Source organism: Tripterygium wilfordii, chromosome 15 (assembly GCF_013401445.1).
Source record: "Tripterygium wilfordii isolate XIE 37 chromosome 15, ASM1340144v1, whole genome shotgun sequence".
NCBI lineage: Eukaryota > Viridiplantae > Streptophyta > Magnoliopsida > Celastrales > Celastraceae > Tripterygium > Tripterygium wilfordii.
The window spans coordinates 13,552,037-13,567,761 of NC_052246.1; the positions used below are offsets into that span (position 1 = coordinate 13,552,037).

General features: G+C 39.2%; 2 protein-coding genes across 4 annotated transcripts; one reads left to right on the forward strand and one right to left on the reverse strand.

Annotated features, from left to right (window-relative positions):
• Positions 1-5,796: 5,796 nt before the first annotated feature.
• Positions 5,797-10,820, forward strand: LOC120017143 (calcium-dependent protein kinase 8-like). 3 transcript variants are annotated; one of them, XM_038870252.1, is made up of 9 exons: positions 5,797-6,038; positions 6,542-7,074; positions 7,525-7,648; positions 7,788-7,931; positions 8,216-8,368; positions 8,457-8,572; positions 8,727-8,894; positions 9,371-9,601; positions 10,312-10,495. In XM_038870252.1, exons 2-9 carry the CDS (start codon positions 6,580-6,582, stop codon positions 10,456-10,458), a joined length of 1,578 nt encoding a protein of 525 aa, XP_038726180.1. In that variant the 5' UTR covers positions 5,797-6,038; positions 6,542-6,579; the 3' UTR covers positions 10,459-10,495. The 3 variants fall into 3 exon arrangements, with proteins under 3 accessions (XP_038726180.1, XP_038726178.1, XP_038726181.1); XM_038870250.1 differs by having other exon boundaries at positions 5,798-6,038; positions 6,536-7,074; XM_038870253.1 differs by lacking the exon at positions 5,797-6,038 and having other exon boundaries at positions 6,580-7,074; positions 10,312-10,820.
• Positions 10,821-11,361: 541 nt separating this feature from the next.
• Positions 11,362-12,919, reverse strand: LOC120016002 (protein ENDOPLASMIC RETICULUM-ARRESTED PEN3-like). Its single transcript, XM_038868540.1, has one exon. The coding sequence runs from the start codon at positions 12,876-12,878 to the stop codon at positions 11,460-11,462; it is 1,419 nt and encodes a 472-aa protein (XP_038724468.1). The 5' UTR covers positions 12,879-12,919; the 3' UTR covers positions 11,362-11,459.
• Between the last annotated feature and the right edge of the window lie 2,806 nt (positions 12,920-15,725).

The following is a 15,725-nucleotide window of genomic DNA, read 5'->3' on the forward strand; positions in this document are numbered from 1 at the left end:
TCAGCTTCAGTTGATGAGCGGGCAATAGCACGTTGTTTATGCGATCGCCATGAAATAGGACTAGAGCCAAGAAAAATAATGTAGGCTGAGGTGGATGAACGATCCTCTGGGTGGCCTGCCCAATCGGAATCAGAGTAAGCTTGGAGATCAAAATTGTGAGTTTTGGAGATTGTAATACCAAAGTTATAAGTGCCCTTTAGGTATCGTAATAGACGTTTCAACAGAGACCAATGCTTTTCTGTTGGTTTACTCATAAATTGTGCCAGTCGATTAACAGCAAACGAGATATCTGGACGAGTAAGATTCAAGTACTGAAGACTGCCTATAACTTGACGATAAAGAGTGGGTTCAGCCATAGGTATGCCATCACAAAGGCGAATTGAGAATGAACTTGGTAAAGGAGTGTGAACAGATTTGGCTCCAGCCATATTTACGCGATCCAATATATCCCTGATATACTTTTGCTGGGAAAGGAAAAGACCAGTGGAAGTGGATGTAACTTCGACACCCAAAAAATAAGATAAGTCGCCTAGATCCTTTAGAGAAAACGTAGTGGCTAGTGCAGTGGTAATCCTGCGTAAGAGAAGAGGATTAGAACTAGTTAATATTAAATCATCCACATAAACAAGAATATACATGATGTGTGAATGCTCTCTAAGAATGAACAACGAAGGATCAGCATAAGAGTTTAGAAAACCAAGTTTGAGCAGGCTAGTGCGTAGGGCCAAGTACCAAGCCCTGGGGGCTTGTTTAAGTCCATAGATGGATTTCGTCAATTTGCAGAGATGATGAGGACAAGTTGGATCTTCAAAGCCACGAGGCTGCTTCATATAGACAGTTTCTTGAAGCTGTCCATTTAAGAACGCATTGTTGATGTCAAGATGCTTCAAATCCCAACCTGAGGATACTGCAATATGAAGCACAATACGAATAGTAGTGGGTCGAATAACAGGACTAAAAGTATTGTTATAGTCTAACCCAGGTCTTTGGGCAAAGCCTTGCGCCACTAGGCGGGCTTTGTAACGGTCAACAGAACCATCGGGTTTATACTTAACACGAAAGACCCATTTCGAACCAATTGGACGACAACCAACAACAGGTGGAACAAGTTGCCAAGTTTGATGCTTGATAAGAGCTTGATATTCCTGATCCATGGCTTGTTTCCATACGGGATCAGCTAGGGCAGCAGAGACAGAACGAGGTTCAGAAGTAGCAGGGAGAGGATGAAGTGTGGTGAGATTGAGTTTCTTGGGTTTGAAGACATTGTTCATAGAACGTGTAGTCATTTTATGTTCCCGAAACGAGGTGGTGATAGGTAGGGAGTTGGAGGTTTCAGCTACAGTTGAAGTGGGTAGAGGGAAGGTAGGTGGGTCCATGGGTTCAGACAAAGGGATGGTAGGAGAGGAGAGAGGAGCAGGTATACTAGGAGAGGGCACAGGAGCTGGTAAACAAGGAGCAGGTTGGATTGAAGAAAGTACAATTGTAGAGACCGGTGAAGAGTTAGAGGACAAAGTAGGTAAGGTAGGGACCGAAGACAAAGAAGGTTGGGAAGAGACAATATAGGAAGGAAAAGTAGTTTCATTGAATTCAACATGCCTGGATAGATAGATACGATGAGTAAGAGGGTCGAAACACTTATAAGAGCTTTGAGATGTTGAATATCCAACAAAAAGACATTCTTTGGAGCGAGGTTCAAGCTTGTTGTGAGTATAGGGACGAAGCCATGGAAAACATTGACAACCAAAGACACGCAATTTCAAGTAATTTACGGGTTGATTAAATAGAAGTTGGTAAGGAGTAGTTGTTTTATGGGTTTGGATAGGTAATCTATTAATAAGATAGGTAGCTGTTTGAAATGCAAAACTCCAGAATGTAGGAGGAAGATTGGCTGTATGAAGAAGCGTACGAGCTGTTTCTGTAAGATGTCTATGTTTTCTTTCAGCCATAGCAACATGTTGAGGAGTGTGAGGGGGGGATTGCATCCAGCTAATTCCCTCTTGAAGTAGATAAGATTTGAGACTTTGGTATTCACCACCATTATCAGTATAGAGAGTACGAATAGAAAATTGAAACTGTTTTTCAACAAGTCTTTTAAATTGCAAGAATGTGGAGAAGACATCTGATTTTTGGTGAAGAGGAAACAACCAGGTGTAATGAGTGAAGTGGTCTACAAAGATCACATAATATCGAAAACCATCGATAGACATTTCTGGAGCAGGGCCCCATACATCACTATAGACAACATGTAAAGGTGATGTACTTTGAACACTAGATGAGCCAAAAGGTAACTTGTGAGATTTATTAAGCTTGCAAGAAGTACACTGCATAGATAAAGGAGACAAAGTTTGAGTACAAGGCAGCTGAGCCAATTTAAGAACTTGAGTAAACAAACGTGTTGAAGGGTGGCCTAAGCGACAATGCCAGCCATCTAGAGTGGTACGAAGACCTGGAGTTGCAGTAGTGGTAGCAAAACAGGAAAGCTGCTTGGGCTCAAAAAAATAAAGTCCATCACTGCATCGACCTTGTGCCATGATCTGTCCAGAGGGTTGATCCTTAATGACACAAGAGAAAGGAAAAAATTCAATGGATACATTGTTATGCTTAGTTAATTCATGCACTGATAACAAATTCTTTTGAAGAAGTGGCGCACATAAGATATTATTAACTGCAAGAGAACGAGTGTTAGTGTGCAGATGTGTTTTACCAATATGGGAAATAGCCAAACCTGAACCATCACCTAGCTTCACCTCATCCGTTCCGTCATACTCTGTATGATATTGAAGATTAGTAAAATCTTGAGCCATGTTATGGCTGGCACCAGAATCCAAGAGCCATGGTTGTTGTGAGAAGGTAGTTGGTGCAGTTGAGGCAAAGTTGGCTGAGGCAGAGTTGTTGGAGTAGATTTTGAACTTCCTGCAAGTGTTAGCAGAATGTCCAGGTTTATCACATAACTGACATACCACCTTTGGAGGTCCACGACCACGACTGCGACCTCTACCACCATGAGAGGATGGTCGTGAGTCAGACCAATGATTCTGATTTTTGTAATTGGTCCATGACTGGGAAGAACCTCTGCCATGAGAAGAGTGATGGTTACTAGAACCTTGTTGCCTATGATGAAAATTGGCAGAGGCAAGAGATAAGTCAGAAGTAGCCTGAATACGACTAATGAAGCCTTCTTGAGCAATAAGAACATCCTTAAGTTCCTCATAGCTGAAAGATTTTTCCCGGGTTCTAATTGACCCAACAATACCAGTGTACTCCTGGCCTAATCCATCAAGGATATAAATAGTAAGATCATCCGAGGATATTGGATGATCAATCAAAGTTAATTCATCTGCAAGGCATTTAACCTCTTGCAAATAATCAGTCATATTCTTTCCACCCTTTTGACAGCGGGAAAGTTGAGACTTGAGTTGAATCACACGGGATCGAGAACTATTAGCATAGAGCATATGTATTTTATCCCAAGCAGCTTTGCTAGTGTGAACCTCACCTATCAATGGGAGAACTGTAGCATCTATTGATGCTACTATAGCATGCAGAATAAAGTCATCCTGGCTCTGCCAGGTTTGAAACAGAGTATCATCAATGGTGGTAGATGATGATTCATCAGAGAGTTTTGGACATGGGTATGTACCATCAACATAACCCATTAGTTTGTATGCACGAAATAAAGAAGACATATGCAGGCGCCATGAAGTAAAATTGGAAGCAGTAAGCTTTAAGGATATAGGAGATATAGCATGAACTGTAATGGTGGAACCAGATTTCGGAATAGCAATGGTTGTTGTTGTAATGAGTGGAGAACCAGTAGGTAGTGTAGACATGGTGGAGTCGAAGTTAAACTCGTCGGAGTCTTCCTTCTGCTCCGATACCATAAAAAGGATTTAAAGAATTGATTTTCATTGATTAATGAAGAATTACAGAGACAGATATATACACTGCAGTAGCAACGGCTATAAACATTAGTACAGAGATTCGTCTGACACTTGCAATATCTTTTACAGTAGCCGTTGAAGACAACTCAAAAGATAAATCTTAACCACTAATGGGCTTTGCTTAATTTTGATTACAAATGGGCTTTATGATAGATACTGGACTTTGAACATTGTTGAGATGTTGGGCCTGGATGTTAACTCTATTAATTCTGTCTTATATTTGACTGAATTCAAACATGCAAACAACAAATCAAGTCTTCTAATTAATGATAAAAGCAGTCACAATTGTGCTGTCAACATTTCCCTCATGAATTCATGGTCAACAAGTGTGTTCTATTTTTTATGCCCCACTCCTTCCTTTGAATGGTCAGAACCCATTCGAATTGTAGAACAAAGGTTTTGGATGAGAAATTCCCCAATTACCTATCATATATCATCTGCTTATTTATTTTAAAGTAAACTTTGAAAAAAATAATGGATTTTAAATGAATTATATGAGAAGTCATTGTCTTTTAATTAATCATATGCACTCTCTCGATGTAAAATTCTGCATGACCAACACGTTAACACTTGAGGGGATGTGACACATACGTCAAACCTCTCCGATCATGTGAAAACAAAGGGAGGGTGGCCCATATGCACTCCACACTCAAGCCAATATATATTTTCAAAGTAATTCAAGAATTAAATGTTTCGGTTGACAGTGTGTACATGGGATGAATCATAATGCTCTATTTATAATGCATGTGGTATGGTCGTTGGAATTGTAGCGAACTCCCTACCATACCATGATATCTCATGATGGTTGATCGTTGGCATTCCCACGAGATCACCTTATCGTTGGGATTACGTGTATGTTGAGATTCCTGTAGATTCTCTATCATTCATCTTTCCTTGGTTTGACTCGACTAAGAGGCCTCTTTCACTTGCGAAGTCTTCCCTCCGTGCCACTTATCATACTTACTAGGCATGATCATTTTTCTTCAGCCATACAGCTCTAATATTTTTTTCATAGTTTAAAGATGCATGTTATAATATTTGTAACCAATCAACATGATTTATTTATTTATTTATTTTCACTTATTTTAGGTCAAGACATATTTAGGTTTGGATCTGGATCTGGATCTAAGATAGTTTCTGTTTTCCTTTTTATCTTTTTAATCATATGGGAAATGAAAACAGTGATGATTTTGACTCCTGAAGTGTAATTTACACAATGAATAATGATAGGTTAGAAAAAAGCAACACAACAGCTAAAAAAATTGTATTTTCTCTAATAATAGAAATAAATATATTGGAACCCACACCACACATGTAAGAGTGAAGAGTCCAACACACAAGGGTGGAGAATTTGACCAGGCCATGACCCCCACCAGCCATATGATCATCACACCCACCCATGGGTTTGACCCCACAAAGAAACAATAGCAAAATAAAAATGCTTGGATTTAGAACAACATATTTTCATTCCGCACCACTGCCTTGAAATTATTATATTTAAAAAAAAATCCAAAAATACATATTTACTTTTCATTTTGGTTTTTGGAGGCAAAAGTTTCTTCCACTTGATTTTTCTCTAGTAATTCTAAAGTAAACAATTTTATTTTATTTTAAATTTATTATGGTATTTTTTGTTTCTAATAATAATTATTTGACTTTTCTTTAAACCAAAAGGCTGCAAAAAATGTAGAGATGAATGATAGGAAATTAACCAAAATCAGAAAGCAAGCTTTTATTTATTGATTTTTGGTTGGTAAAAACTAAAAACCTGAGTTTTGTTGGATATTTTGGAAGAAAACATAATAAAGAGATAAAGAAAGAGAAGAGAAAAAGAAAAGAAAAGAGACGACAGACAGAAGGGTTCTACCTCTGCCTCTCCTACTAACGTTGAATCCAACAGGATAGCTTTGACTCTCTCGCATTTTCACACGCCTTGGATTCCTATTCCTATTTGTTTTTAACTTTTTCATTGCAATAACAAAGTACAGGCCTTTTGATTTCTCACATTGATTCAAGCTCTTCATCGCCAAAATCCATCTGGGTGCCTCCAGATTTTCTCTCAGACCCTTTTTTTAAGAAGTATTTCAGGGATCCAAGGTGGGTTTCCATCCTTTGCATAAAGTTTAATTATTTAAGTTTATGGAGAACATTTCTTTGATTTGGCTCAAATCCTTCTCGGTTTTCTGGCTTATTGTTTTCTTTTCATAGTTGAAAATTTCCATCTTATGATGTCGAGGTAAAAACTTTAATTTTATCTCAGATTTTAGCATATTCTAGGATTTATTGAAGTTTATTGCAGGAATATACTTTTTGGATAGATTCAACCTTCAAAGGCATTTCTTGTTTTTTTGTTTCCCAGTTCATTAAATTTGTGGGTCGTTTCTCCAAATTGCATGCCAATTTCAAAGTTATCCAAATTTGTTGGGGATTTTCTTTTTAGGTCAAAATCGCAGTTCAGATTGCAAGCTAAATGAAGCTATGAGCTGATATTGTAACTTGGTCATTTTGATCCTGTCCTTTTCCTGTTCGTTATTGTACATGAATTTCCGAAGTTCGTTTGTTTATCTAGTTAGTTTACTATGTCCTTCTTTAAGTTACAGTGAATTTGGAGGATTTGAAGCCTCTAGGCCTCTGATTCATGGGAATTTGTTGTGCAAGACCTAGCTCTGCCTCTGAGAGGCAGAAAGGGAAAAACAAAGACAAACCATTTTTTGATGGTACTAATGGATCTGGGGGTGTACACAAGCTATGGGTCTTGAAAGACCCTACTGGCCGGGACATCTCAGCCCAATATGATCTAGGTCGTGAGGTTGGTCGTGGTGAATTTGGGGTAACGTATCTGTGCACTGATGTAAACACGGGTGAAAAGTATGCTTGTAAGTCAATTTCTAAAAAGAAGCTCAGAACTGCAGTGGATATTGAAGATGTCAGGAGGGAAGTAGAAATTATGAAACATTTGCCGAAGCATGTAAATGTTGTGACACTAAAGGGTACTTATGAAGATGATACTGCTGTGCACATTGTGATGGAATTGTGTGAGGGTGGAGAGCTGTTTGACCGGATTGTTGCAAGGGGCCATTACACAGAACGTGCCGCTGCTGTAGTTATGAGGACTATTGTTGAAGTTGTTCAGGTATAGTTATGTTCAGTGATACGTTGTCGGTTTGATAACCACTTTGCATTCCGTAGCAATTTAATTCTCACTTGGGATTCAACTGAATATTGTCTGCAGTGTCTTGCATTACGTGTTGTGTGCTGTTGGTATTTTTGGTTTTCTGGAAAGCTTGATATGCTATACTGTTACAAAGTTTAGGTTCATTTCACATTTTTGGCTACTTTAAGAAAATCATGGTTTCGTTTTGGTTTATGTAACACCCACATTTTCCTGTAGGAAAATAAAATGCCCTTATGTGTATTTCAATAAGAGAATTTAGTCGTTGATCTGTGAACTTTTGAGGGTTTGTTAAATATGCTTCCATAGTGTGTTCATGGCCCAATAATGAAACTCGTTTGACCTGACACAGCAAGAATATTTTTCTTTTGAAATAACCTGGTTTGTTTCTCTTTTCTTTCTTCGCTGCAGATGTGCCATAAGCATGGAGTCATACATCGTGATCTAAAGCCAGAAAATTTTCTTTTTGGAAATAAGAAGGAAACAGCCCCTTTAAAGGCAATTGATTTTGGGTTGTCTGTATTTTTTAAACCAGGTATTGCAGTGTATACTTGTATTAAGACTTTGTACATCTCACCCCATTGCATTTCTTTTTTCCCCTCTTTTAAAGATTTCTGAGGCATTAGTCTGTTTGCCCATATTTCTCACCTCATGTCTAAATGCACAATATATAGGCGAGAGATTTAATGAAATTGTGGGAAGTCCTTATTACATGGCACCAGAGGTTCTCAAACGTAATTATGGCCCTGAGGTTGATGTCTGGAGTGCCGGAGTTATCTTATACATTTTACTTTGTGGTGTTCCACCGTTCTGGGCAGGTTAGTTCTCCAGTTTGATGGCTGAATTTTTAACTTAGGTTGTTAACTTTCATGATGTTTGAAAGCATGCTGCACATCTGATCTGGTGTAAGATAAAAAGTTCAGAAAATGAGTCCATTGTGGAAAAATGGCACTACTCAATTTTTATTTGGATTTTCATGCATGAACATGCAAACAAGTCGCGTTTTGTTCCCCTATTCTATTATTAAAGGAGTTTTGCCTTTTAGCAATTTTAAATTTTATGGTCATAATATAAATATATTCATACTATATTCTTTATGTAGAAACTGAGCAGGGTGTAGCACAGGCAATCATTCGTTCTGTCATTGATTTCAAGAGGGACCCATGGCCTAAAGTATCTGATAATGCCAAGGACCTGGTGAAAAAAATGCTTGATCCTGACCCGCGGCGGCGGCTGTCAGCTCAGGAAGTTATTGGTAACGTTTGATATTTTCATTTGACATTCTTTTGTATATGGAGATTCATTGCTCCTCCTTTGAAAATAGTCATGACTCTTCTTTGCAGACCATCCTTGGCTACAAAATGCTAAGAAGGCCCCAAATGTCTCACTGGGTGAGACTGTGAGAGCAAGGCTCAAACAATTTTCTGTAATGAACAAGCTAAAGAAAAGAGCTTTAAGGGTAATGTTTCCATTTCTCACTGTTTATGTTTTGTATTCTCCAAAATTATTGTAGCATCGTTGGATAGAAATGGCTGATTTTGGCCAAAAATTGGCCTGGCTCTTGCTCACAGTTGGAACTTTCGATGACTGAGTTTTGTGGATTCAATTTCCAGGTGATAGCTGAGCATTTATCAGTTGAGGAAGTGGCTGGCTTAAAGGATGCATTTAATATGATGGACACTGGTAACAGGGGTATGATTAACCTTGAGGAGCTTAGGGCTGGGTTACAAAAGCTTGGCCAGAAGATACCTGATGCTGATCTTCAAATCCTTATGGAAGCTGTAAGACTTAGCCAACCTAAAAGTTCTTTTTTGATTTATCCACGCTTTCAAGTTTTCCTCAAACTTTTTGCTTAGAAACTAGTGGCTGAAATTGTATGTAAATATTGGTTTTACTTTCTTAAAAGTTAATTCGGACCACTGACATCTCAAGCAGAAGACACTGGACAAATAGCCAGCATACTTTTTTCTAAAAAATTTAATGAAAGGCTTAGAAAAAAAGAAATAATCAAATTAAGCCCAATTCTTCACTTTTTTTATTAGACCTAAGATTGAAATGTTATATAGTTAAGCTGGGGGAAATGGGTAATTATTAATTTATTATAATTCACCTGGATTGTTTTAGCTGCCAAAAGTTGTTGCCCTGTTCCTCTATTTTAGGAAAAGCCCCAAGAGGTAGATACTGTCTGATACAGTTGAGTTAAAATTGTATTTGTGCTCATTTAGTGAAGTGAAGAAATGAGAACTGCTGTCTACAGGCTGATGTTGATGGTGATGGAGCTCTAAATTATGGAGAGTTTGTTGCAGTTTCAGTTCACCTAAAGAAGATGGGCAACGACGAGCATCTACATAAAGCATTTTCATTTTTTGACCAAAATGAGAGTGGTTACATAGAGATTGACGAGCTCCGAAATGCTTTGAATGATGAAACTGATACCTGTAGTGAGGAAGTTATCAATGCTATTATGCAGGATGTTGACACGGACAAGGTTAGTTTCATACTCTCATGCCTCACATTTTAGCTCTTAACAGTAACTGATATATATCTTTATATGTATGATGTGATTTTATATACATAGATTTTATTTGTGAATTCATGTGACTACCCCAAATTGTTTGGCATTAAGGCTTTGATGAACATTGGATAGCTTTTCAGACATTCTCTGTACAGTATCATAAATTTTACCCTTTCAATCTTTGAAACCCAAAAATAGCATTTCTTTGACTTCAACGTCAGGCCTCCCATTCCCTGGCCATTATGATTTGTGGCTCAACTGGCTAATCCTTTATGCATGACCAAAGCATCTTTGTTATATTCCCTTTCACGTTGGTGCAATTGGTGTACCCTTCTCTACATTTTCTTTTCTGGGTATCGCCAGTAAATTACTTTTAATGTGTTATATGTGATTGTATCATTACATCGTCACTGCTTCTTTGTCAAAAAGAATGCTGAAATCATCATTTTATTTACCGACGCTTGTTTCTTGATTAATGTGTGTTGTGTATCTTCACTTAGAAACATGGCCCGTTGTTCTAACACTCTTGTTAACACACATATCTTTTCTTTCTCCGAAGAAATCATCTCCAAACATTATCTTTTTCCAACACTTAGTTATTAATCCCCTGCAACATAACATCAAATTCTTTTGCATTTGATTTCCAAGTTGGAAGTTAATCATCCCTTCAATTTATCTTGCAGGATGGACGCATTAGTTATGAGGAGTTTGCTTCAATGATGAAGGCTGGTACAGACTGGAGGAAGGCATCTCGGCAATATTCACGCGAAAGATTCAACAGTCTGAGCCTGAAGTTGATGATGGACGGGTCATTAGAGGTAGCTACTTGAATGTAGGTGAACTTAACAGTATGAAAATGTTGGGGGGAAAAAAAAGACTTCTGTGGGTTTGTGAATTTTCTTTTTTTTTTGTCTTGTTTCCTAACGGGACCTCAGGGTCTGAAGAATTAGAGAGATGGTCTTGATGTCTTGAGAAATCAATTTCTAGATTTTGATTGTTATAGGTAGTTCCACTTCCAGAAGATGACAAAGAGAGGAATTTGTTACTATTATTTTGAGCAGCAATTTGTGGTTGTAAATATGTCTGTCATTCAGGCAGATGGCCTCATGAGAGAAACATTTGTCTAATTGTCATTCATTTGCTTTCATCATGTCCTGTCAAATGTTAATGACCCAAAAAAAGGCCACTTTCAGTTTCCCTTTCGGTTAATTTGGTCGTAATTACTGTAAGAATCTCTCAGAGTCAGAGGTATGGAGGATTTTTCTGGATTTGGTTTCTCATGCTTTTGTCGATCATGCCTTGGCATGCTCAAGGTGTGGGAGCTAAAGGAAATGAGAGTGCACCAAGTCAGACTCGATGTTGATAAGTGGGACTAATCATTATTGCCCTGGCATTGGCTTATTTATAACAAACGCTCATTTGGTAGTGACCAAGAATAATTTCCTGTGTTATTAGAATGGAAGTGTATAGAAAAGAACCCGTGGTTACAAGTTCAAAGAACAGCTTAAGGCAGAAACCTGATGAAGCTTAGTATTACTTACTATTTCACCAGGTATGAAATTATCTACAGTAAAAGAATTCAATAGAGCAATTAAAAACAGAACCCCAGCAAACACAATTCCCACAATCCAAAAGCATAGCAATTACCTGAAAGAGGTTTGATTTCATATCTCCTAGAAATCACCAACTGTGAGCAGTTTAGGGTTCAAATGCTCGAAACTTTGCCCTGTGTATTTGATTCTTAATTGCTACGAGTATATTAACATATCGAAATGTAAACAATACTATTGAACAATCAACTTTACAGAGATAAAAAGAAATCAGAAGTGTGTCACAATACTGAGATTGCACCAGAAAAATAAGAACTTTCCCACACCTCAATCCCCTCAACATCATCTCTACTAACAAACAACCTATCTCCACCACCTTCAATCTTCCTAATCAACCCTCTCTCTGAATCCTTCACCTTATCCACGAAGTTTCTTCTATAAACTCTCTCTAATTCACCATCCTTTCCATCCTCAACCCTTGACCAGACCTCTAAACTACCTTCTCTCCCCACAAAAACTTGACTCCTATAGCAATGCACCACACTATTGCCTCCCCCACTGCTCGTGTTTCTCATACTGGGGTTCTTCTCCGTCACATATACCCACGGATCATCACCTAATTTACGCAAATCCGCCATTGCCAGGTCTCCAGATTTCGAACAAATTTTAGACAGAACTGACTCTTCAATGTCGACGTCCACGTCAGCCAATGGGTCTCCAAACCTGCTGCTGCGTCCAGAACCTGGTTCGTTCGTCTCCCAAACCACAATCCCGGACCTTGGATCCCAGATACGTATGTAACCTGAATACCCGAATGCCCCGCACATCACCGCACTGCCTATCAGCATCCCCGTCTCCGGCATCCACGTCAGCTTCCCGGGGGCCATGTTCTTCGCTGAGCTACCGGACTGCCTGCCTAGTTCCGTTGCTATCTGGAGAGTTGAATTGTCAATCACAAGGATGCAATTCTCCCTATGTGAACACGCAAACGAGGCAAAGACCAGAGTAGGCGAATTGGCGATGGCAGTGACTTCGGCCTTGTAAATCCGCGGATCGGAGGGGTCGGTCCAGTGAAGTGAATCAATATGGCGCCCGCCGGAGAAGTCATAGAAGTGAAGACCAGCTTCGGAGTCCGATCCAATGGCAGCAACCTCCGGCCAGGCTCGACAAATTGAAATGATGTTATCGAGGTGAGTGCGAAAGGTGCCAGCGTGAGAAAGGTTCCAGTCATAGACCGATACTTGACCACCGTGGGCGATCCAAACGGAACCATCATCGATAGCGGTGAAGGCTGAAGAGATTCCTTCCGCGGCTGGGCGTATGGTGGCGACGATTGAGGCGTCAATACCGGAGAGTTGAGCCGGTGACATCGCTGAGCGGAGACGAGACTCGATGCCGTAATATAGGGCTTCGTCGTTGAGTTCTTGCTTGGAGAAGCGGCGGGCGGTGGAGGGGAGGCGGTTTGACCGGAGAAGCGAGAGAAGAACCGCGAAAATCTCAGGATCCCGGTCTATGAAAACCGGTTCGGACTCATGGCTTGGCCGGTTCGCGAGAGAGGCCAGTAGAGAGTCTGAACCACCGGATTCAAGCGTTGACACGGTGGTCTCGAAGAGAGTACCACCAACGTTAAGCATGATCCGGTCGTTCGTGGGATTCGCCGGGGCACTATTTGAATTTCCATTATCCATCATCGATGGCATGGCCTGTGGAACAGTTGAAGGAGAGTTACGTAACTTACGTTACCCTATTTGCTCTTTACCAAATGGGCCTCTTTTAGAAACCTCTACTTTTGTTGGTATTCAGTTTGGGCTTAAAATCAAACAAAGGCCCAGTTTGGTTCGGCCCTAATGTATGAGTCTGACTGGTTAGTTCGGTCATTATACCACGTCCTTTGCATCCACGTGGCACTACTTAAAACTCTCCCGCGCGTTTTCCCAGACTGACTTGGCCCCCTGCTTTGGCTGCGCTACACTTGATAAGTTGATATAGAGCACACAAAATGCTCAGTATGGTATTTGTCAGAATCAAAAATAGGGAACCCAAGTCTCACCAGGCTCCAACCTACATTCACTCTAGTGTGTCTTGCCTAGTACTCCTCTCATATATGTGATTCTGCAGTGAGCTCCATTTTGGGTTTCATTTTGCTTGTATGAGGTATGGAGTTATTCTAGACTTCGTTTCTTAAAGAATTTCTGAGGAAGGAGAGAACTTTGAGAGGTGGGTCTCTGCGATTGTCAAATTTGCTGAACTAGGCTTCCCATTTTTCGCCAGCATTTCAGGTTTGCCTGTTTTTGGTTGTTGTTTTGTGATTTCTTTTCATCCTCCTGTTGTTGTGGGCTATAAGTTTAGGATGAATGAATTTGACCCATGTTTGTTGTTCTTAATATCTAGCAATGCGTGTTTTTCTCTTTTCAATCTAGGGTTAGATGTTTGTCGTGGGTTTTTACGTGGGATAGTTTGGATTCTAGGTTATCAGCTATCAGAGTTGTTTGCTCATGGGTTTTCTTTATTTTGGGCATCTATTTTAAAGGCAACAGTTTACTTTTGAAATTGATCAATTTTCTTGCGTTCTTCTGTGTTTTCTTGCAAGTTCTCTCATCAGAAATTTCTAATTTCAGTTAATGGGTCTGGCTGTTCTTGTTATCGGCGTTTGCATAAATTCATTTGTTCATGGCTAGATGAATTTTATTTTGGAAACATAAAACGGGAAACCCACCACAAGCTGTCTTGTTGATCACTACAATACTAGTTACCGAATCTCGAATATTTCATGCCAAGAAATTTTTTTTTAAATGGTGGTTTCTACTGCTGGCATTGAGGAGGTGTGATGTGGTAATGTTGTAGCATAGTTATGTAGCTCATAGATGACAGCATTTTGTTTCCCGATAATCAGTCAGTTTCTTTCAGATTGTTTCTATGATCAATGACTTTGCGATAGGAAGCTGAACGATGAGAGTCTTTTGATATTTGCTTGAATGTTCTGGTTTTACTTATCCACTTCTTTACATCTTGGAGGATTCTTATTCAAAGGACTTTAGATCGATTCTCTGAACCATGAATGTCATGTGATTAAATGAGCAGAATTTGTTATGAAGAGTGATATATGCTCCAAGAATCAATGCATGCTTTGTCTTTTCGTCATACTTTTTGACGGGAGCCTGGAAATTGAAATCATACCTTTTTTTTTATGGCACAAAGAATTGAATCATACTCATTAGTTATCAAATCCCTGACATATTTGTATCATGCGCCATCTCTTAATTAGCACTACTTTTGCTTTTCCAGGAAGCTTCATTGCAATGCTCAAAAGAAAGCTTCTTTTTTTTTTCTTCTTACTCCTGCCCTGCTGAAAATCGGGACATCATTCGTCTCCTATGAACATATGGATTGGGGGATGAATCTTGTGACATCAACCTCTTATTTATTTTAGCAACTCTGGTTTGGTCATTAAGTATTTGCTATTGAGCACCTTCCTGGCATTCCTTTTGGAGTGCTGGCTCCATTGCTGTAGTAAGGTTTGTTCTTCGCTGGAGACTGACAGAGACTTGTTAGGTTAAACTGATTTATTAAGAACACATGTAGTTGAAGTGTTGAACATTTATCAATGCCAGTTCCGACATTTTTTATGGTACTAGGAACTCCAGTAGCTACAAGATGTTGGTATGAGGTTATTATGCTCTGAAACTCGTTTTCAGGAGGCTTAGGTTTCCTAGTTAGTGCATGAGTTTGCATCATGAACCCCTTGCAACACTGAATTAAACGACTTGGGTTGTGGTCTTCCTGGAATCTATTATAGATTCTGGTTTAGAAGCTTTGTGTGTTATTTTTAAGGTAACATTTTGTACATTCAGCGGATAATCTAACAGTACTCGAAGTTCTTGAACTTTTGGGATTTCCAGATCAAGCATTTTGTTTTATCGGGATGGATAATAGTATTCCAGTTGAGAAGGCAGAGAAGAAGACATCACAATTGGCTGCCCAGAGTGGAACCAGAGGCAAAAGCAAACTCGGAGACATTGATATGGATGATAGCATATATCAGAAGAAAATGCAGCCTTGGCTATCCAGGAAACTGAGGAAGCAAGGAACTATATTGTACAAAACTGTGAGTGCATAATTCAATTTGCTATAACATTTATGCTTCAACGTTTTTTTGTTTTAAGTTAGGTAGTTACAGTCTGGTTTATTGATGGCATACAGCATCCATACGCGTTTAATCTCTCTTAAGCTATGAATGTCCTGGCCATATAAAAGGGCATATGATTATGCAAATCACAGTGCAATCTGTAATTAGTGTAATTAGTTCTCCATTTGTTGAATCTGAATCTAACATGGATTCTTCCTTCTGGTTTTGCAGATAAAATACATTATATAAGCAATTAAGCACTTGAAGCCATTTTTTGAGGACCAAGAAGACTGCATTACATCCAAAGTTCTTCTATCTATGGCATCACATCATCATCACCAAAGCCTCTTTTGTGGCTTCAATGTTTAGAAAAAGCACACTGCATGATGATATGCTGTTGTTCCAGCATGCATTTTCTGTG